This window comes from Uloborus diversus, chromosome 1 (genome assembly GCF_026930045.1).
Source record: "Uloborus diversus isolate 005 chromosome 1, Udiv.v.3.1, whole genome shotgun sequence".
Classification (NCBI taxonomy): domain Eukaryota; kingdom Metazoa; phylum Arthropoda; class Arachnida; order Araneae; family Uloboridae; genus Uloborus; species Uloborus diversus.
The window spans coordinates 149,068,270-149,075,180 of record NC_072731.1 but is presented as its reverse complement, the minus strand read 5'-3'; the positions used below and the strand labels follow the sequence as shown (position 1 = coordinate 149,075,180).

Sequence of the window (6,911 nt, the reverse complement as noted above, 5' to 3'; positions counted from 1 at the left end):
TACACCTTATATAGGGTGCTTTTGTGAAAGCATCGCTTGAGTATAACAAGTAGATTTTTTTCGTCCTGTATGTACAAAACATTCCTGAGAAACTGATTATCTAATATGGCCTCCGTCACATAAAAGCAAGTAAACTACTTGCATAAGCCATAGGCTTTACATTAGGATGCGGCTGAAAAAGAAAATGGCAATAAATCAAATTTAAAATAACAGAAAACAAATTTTATATTAAACTGCATTTGTATTCAAATCCTTAAACACTATTTTCTATAATAATAATAATACCAGAAACTGTACACGAAAATTTTCTTGTCGAAACTTTTGAAACAGGTGCTCATAACATGAAATATTTAAATTGAGTTTTAAAAAGAACCCAGGGTGTCTACTTCAGCTTAGCTATTAATATCCCTGAGGTTTTTTTCCTCTCAGAACATAAAACTTCCACATGCTATGCTTTTGTAACATTACAGGTAAAACAAAGCAAAAGTTACAAAAGAAAAAAAAACTAAAAAGTATTAATTTAACTTTGTTTTAAAGTAATTCTTAATTTATAGCTGTTAAAACTTTTTTTTATCCTTCAAGTTCACATTCCCTTAACTAAAACTAAACTGAGAGGCACAACAGCCCAAGCGGGGTGAGGCTACAGTGTCCATCTTGATTTTCTTGACTGAGCTGTGGGGTGCAAAGGTAGGATTTCTAAATTAAGGTGGTAGTCGGACATGATCCCCCCCCCCTTGTTTAGTATGCTTGGTACTCATTTTATCGACTCACTGAAGGTATGAGTCTTTTAATAAAGATGGGGGAAGAAATGACAGGCATAAAAAAATATCTTGCTATGCAAAGAAAAAGATAAATAGACTCAGTTTGAGTTAGTTATTTTAAATTTCTGTGAATATCTTCGGTTTAAATATAGCAAAATTTGAATATCAATTTAACTTCAAAGAGAGGAAAATAAAACTGCAGTGTAGTTTATGAGAGTTCTACCATGAGCAAGCAGAGATTGATTTCTACAATTAAGTATTTCGTTAAACTTTAAAAAAAGGACACTAGCACAAGAGTCAGAAGCAAATTGAAGGATTTAGAATTAGATAAATTAATATTCAAATTGCCACTTATTTATTCACATGCTTGGCAAGTCATACACAGAGGAGAGGAGTCCAACAGTTGCACTGTGTGTATGAGTGAAAAATGAAGGGGGCACAAAACTTCCTTCAAAGTATTCTGCTTTCAGATAATTGAAACATTTTGGGAAAAATTACAATTTGAATATAACAAGCTGTTTTCTCAATTCTTATCGCTATCAGCGACCCTCAATCTTCTAAGTGGAACCTCCAAGGGTGATTTGAAACTGATGAAACAAGGGTTTATTAACAAGAAAGAAACTATCAAAGAGATTAAAATAAATTCTCCTCATTCCCAACCATAAAGGGAAACAATTTAATGAAAAACCGATATAATTATGCTTTTCTAGTCGTACTTTAATATTTCGAAATTAACATATAAGGTGTTATTTCTACAGGGTTCATACACTTGTGGTAAAAAAAATTTCCCTGAATATTCCAGGTTGTTTAAGAAAATTCTAGGTTACTCATTTCATTTAAAGTTAAGTTGAAAATACAATGTTTTAAAAATAATTTTAATTGTTTAAAGTAGCAATGTGCAAGAACTGAAACTTTTTCCCTTAGGTTTAAAAAAAAAAAAAAAAAAAAAAAAAAAGGAAATTTTTTCCTTCTTTCTCTCCAAATTTAAGGTTTTTTTTCCCCTAATATTTTTTTGGAAAATTACTTTTATTTGTTTACTACTTGTTGAAAACAAAGTACTTTCAACTTATTTTAGTGTTTCTTCGATACCAGGTGTCATGCTTCATATTGGAGTTTTGCTCTAATTGGACTGCAACCTTTTAGCATCCACTTTTGGTTTACAATATTTCTTTTTATTTTCTTATAAGTAAACAACACAAAACAAATAGAGCAAAATACAAAGCTATTTTTCAGTACAAATATAATTAACTAGTTGCATCGATCGGCATGCCATATTATGCATGATAACAAACATCAATATCTGCGAATCATAGGCTGATGCTATTAAACATCGTTTTTTTCTTTCACTTATTAAAGGGTGCAGGGTGCTTACATTAAAATTATTCTTTTCTTGAAAATAATTTTTAAAAACTCATAATTTACTGCACATTTTGGATTACTTTTAATAGTTTACATTGAGATAAACATCTAATTCTGTTGGAAATTCACTTCAACTTCCATTTTGCAAATAACAAAATATGACTATGAAAAATTTAAGATAATATGTAGATTTCTCATTTTGTAGCATAGTAGTTACAAATAATTAATAATCATTAAAAGACTACAATTAAGACAAAATACAGTTTTTCGTACACAAGCGTCAAATCTATTGGAATAAAAAAATGTTTTAAAGAAAAATTTTGCATTTTTCCAGAAAAAAAATTACAAAATTTGCATTGCAATAAACAGTTTTCAGGAAATATATATATAAGAAGGGTTGAAAATAACAGTCAAAAAAAGGTATTAACGTCTAAGCAGTAGAATGGCATAGCAGATAAAAATGAGAGAGTGTTAAAGAAGCGGATGCAATCGGATTTCAAAGGCTACATCTAACAATAGCACTGTCACTCTCCAGCATTTCCCCACCAACAGCAAGCAGGGGCCAATCCAGGATTTTTTTCTCGCTACCTATTTTTGTGAAAGTATTGCATCATTCTATTTTTGTGAAAGTTTTTTTTTTTATCAGCATTGTTTTTGTGAAATTTTAGACGCATCCTAATTTTTGTAAAAGAAGTAGTGGAACAAGTGAAATTTTCGTTCGAAAAGTGTAAATGTCATCTAGTATTATTTTTAACAGGTTTCGGTTTTTTTGGGGGGGGGGGGGGAGCTAAAAACCTAAGAAGTACGAAAAATACCATCGTAACTTTAACTTAATGGTCTACGTACTGTGTACAATATAGGAAATTATGAGAAAACGGTTCCTTAAAACAGATGTTGAAAGATTGCGATAATATTACCTAAATACACTTTGGTGAAAAACAGTTAAAAATTAGTTATAATAATAAAAAATGGTTTTTATTTAAGCGATTGTTCATATAAACCTGCTTATAATTTTATTTTATGAGTATATTTTATTTTAAACAGAGAAACAAATTTTATATTTTAAAATGCAAATATTTGTGAAATTTTCGATGTTTTGGTGAAGCTACTGATTTTATTACTTGATTTTTGTGAAAGTACCGATTTCAAAACAAGATTTTTGTGAAGGTACCGAAAAACGGTAGCAAAATCAGCCTGTATTGGGCCCTGGCAAGTAACTTCCTTCTTTCTACCCAAGAAAAAACGATTGTCTCAGCAAAAATCCTGATGGGAAGGTAGGAAGAATTGAGGTGAGGGGGTATTTGCGTGATTGCTTGAAAGTGACTGTGAAATGGGCATGGCAAAACGATAAGCGTACAAATCTTCAGCAAAAAATAAAATAAAAGAAAGGTTGAAACTAATAGTCTGCAAAAAGTTGTAAAGATCTGAGTGGTAGGATGGCATAGTAGACAGAAATGAGCGAGTGTTATGGAAGTGGATGCAATGGGATTTCGAAAATGCGTAAACGTTGACGATTGCTACGTCATTCTCAATCCTTTCCCTCTACCCACTCAGTTAACTAAGTTCCTCTCTTCTTTCTACCTTAGAAAGCACACATGAGTTAGTATAAATCATGGCCAGGAAGGGGGGAGGAAGGGAGGTGGAAATCGGCCGCTTGAAAAACCTCGGCCAAGAAATGGGGAAAAAAAAAATCGCGAATCCGCCGAAGATTTTCATCCCTTGTACCGACAATGTAAACGATACTGTGCCGTTATTGTTTAACACCAATATTTTCCTGTACTGATTTCGCGGCATTGTGGCGATATCGTATGTGCGCAGCATTATGACCATTCCCGCTTTTTGTATCGTAAACATTGTGTCATCATCGTTTAGCCAACAGTTGTTATCTTCCTATATCGTTTCTGCGTCGTCTCACCAATGACGCAACCGATATATGCCGCCTTTGAGAATTAGTTTTTAAAACCTAAAAACCGCAGAAAATAAAAGAAAAAATACAAAAAGCGGAAAATTGCTGATCAGCGGAAGATTTTCGTCCCTGCTTGTTCACCTGTTTTTTTTTTTTTTTTGCATCACCATTTTTTATTGCCAACATTATTTTACCTCAAAATTTCAAATTTTTTCCTGTAAACATTGACAAAAACGAAAATAAGATCTCATTGTACAGAACAGGGTTCATACTCAATTCGGGTAAAAAATGTCCATGACTTTTCCAAGACTTTTTCATGACTTTATAAAAATTTTCATGACAACGTTATACAAAAAATGTAGTGCTATTTAGTGTCAAACTTGCCAACTTTCAGAAATGGGCTTTAGAAAAACTTTTACGTGAATGCCACTACCTCATGGGAGCACTTACTTGTGACTGAAAAAATATCAGTGCACACTGCAGAAACGAATAAATTATTCTTTTTTGTCTTCATATAAATTCAAGTACAGTAAAAATATAATGAATGCAATACATTGATGTTGAAATGTCTATTAAATATTTAATAAATAGGGCAGAATAGTAATAAATGGGATAAAAATTGAATGAGTCATTACTAAAATTCCAATAATAAATTCACTTCATAACAACATTGCTCTTTGGTGTCAATAGTGCATATAATCACCCATGTTACTTGACAGTATATTCATTTATTAAAGTAAAGCCACGCTTTTAGTATATTCATTTTTCTAAACCAGATCAGATATATTTCAGCTGGACATAAGGATCAGTTTTGCAAGCTGTATGATGAGCACCTCTGTTTTAGAGTATTAGAATTCCCCTATTTCTATGTTCTATTGCCTGACTAAAGTCTTCGTTTCCTAAAGCCTTCAAAATATTGTGATTAACTCTGATATTTTTAACAATGATTTTTTTACAAGTAGTTGAAACGAACTCGGATGCAATTGAATTACTTTTCGAGGAGTAGTGGCCAAATCAAGAACATGCATGTCCACTACTACATATCTACTTCGATTCCAAAACTCGAATTTGTTTTTGAAATCGTTCAATTTATATGCCAATACTGCTAAATCACTCAATATTTACAGCGCTCTTTTAGTTATTGCAATTTTCTCACAGACGAAAGCATTTTCCATGACTTTTAACAAATTTCCATGACTTTTAATGAAAATATTTGTTTTCCATGACTTTTCCAGGTCTGAAATTCGTTAATTTTTTTTCCATGACTTTCCATGACCCATTCAAACCCTGACAAAATTCCCGGGGTAAAAATTGTTAAAAAAAAATTTTCGGGGAAAAATTGGAAAATTCCCTGACTTTTCCTTGACATTTTTAAATATGCCATTTTTCCTGACAACTCCAGGTTTTCTCGGAGAGTATGAACCCTGTTCTATGTATTTAGTCATCGTTATTGATTTGATGTTTTTCTTTTACCTACATTTTTCACTTGCAAAAAAAGATTATCCCTCATATTTAAACTCAGCCCCTCAGTCTTTGCAACAGGATGTTTAAGTTATAAGGCATTTGTTCCTAAGCGAGTAGATACAAAACATTTTAGATGTGAGAGTAATATCTGTAAAAGTTTGAAAACATACAAAATTATTTTTTAAAAAGAGTGATGTGATTTTTTTTTTTTTTTGTGCCAGGAAATTATGATATTCAGACATGCTTTTTAAAAATAATGTAAATGATGCAAAATATTTCTGAAGATATAGATAAATGTTTGAAGGGGTTCATTACATTAAAATTTTGGGCATCCATCATCATCATGTAAAGGTAAGTCCCTCTCTGAAGATTATTTTCAAGATACTGGCACACGTAAAGATTGGTGACAGTTCAAGTACAATGTTGGTTTAGCTTACCTTGCTTAATAGTTTTTTTACACTTGGAAAAATTGGCAAAAATTAAATTTTTAAAAGATTTTAAGTTTGAAATTTTCTCAAGAAATACAAGAAAGGTTTGAAATTTAGACAAATGGCTGAACTGAAATTTTCATATTCTCACATGCCAGTAAATTCAATTCAAAGATTTCAACCATTTTGCAGAAAATATTCATGTATAAGAATAAATAGAATGGTTAAGAACAATGATATCATCATTTTTCATTAAAATTTTTACATTTATTTAAAAAATTTATTTTCTAGCATTTGTTAATGGGTAGTTGAATCATCTCTATAAGTATAATTTAAAAATATATACTGCTTTTCTAATTGTATCTATGCAGGCAAGTTTTAGAAGATGATAAAGTTAATTTTATTATTCCCTCATGTGATGGAACATGGGAAAATGGTTCTATTACTTTTTAAATTTCTATTGATTGTCTTAAGGGCCATTCCTTAACTACGTAAGGGTCCCAAGGAGCAGGGGGGGTTGGAAAAATCTCAACACCTTTACTTGGGGAGGGGGAGGGGTTCAAACCCATTCTTGCATAATATTTTTCAAGTTGATATTTTACATTAGAAATCGCGCGGTCAAGTGGGCAGGGATCATATTTAATTTGCATCAAAAAGATAAAAAACTGATTAGGAAGAGCTTTTTATTTGTTTTATAAAGAATGAATGGTGTAAAATAAAAATTAAAAAAAAAAATTGCACTATGTATGACATGATTTATTTTTAATTAGTATCGCGTCACATACAAAAAATGTCGAAAAAATATTTTGTCTAGATTCCAAGTTTTTAGCAAATATTTCTTGATACACTAAAGTGTAATTTAATTAATAGTGCATTTATTATCGATTCCAATGATACAAGATTCCTGGATTCATTATTTTATTATTTTGGAAAACAAAATGGAATTTTGCACAACAATAGCAATGGGGTGGGGGGTTGTTGAAAAATCGTATG

General features: G+C 31.2%; 1 protein-coding gene across 1 annotated transcript in view; it reads right to left on the bottom strand.

Annotated features, from left to right (window-relative positions):
* The window catches only part of LOC129222059 (serine/threonine-protein phosphatase 5-like), a 37,278-nt gene continuing 30,367 nt past the window's right edge, over positions 1-6,911 (bottom strand). The window contains exon 14 of the mRNA XM_054856488.1: positions 1-172. Within this exon, the coding sequence (XP_054712463.1) occupies positions 116-172 (57 nt within the window). The 3' untranslated portion in view covers positions 1-115. The remainder of the gene's footprint in view (positions 173-6,911) is intronic.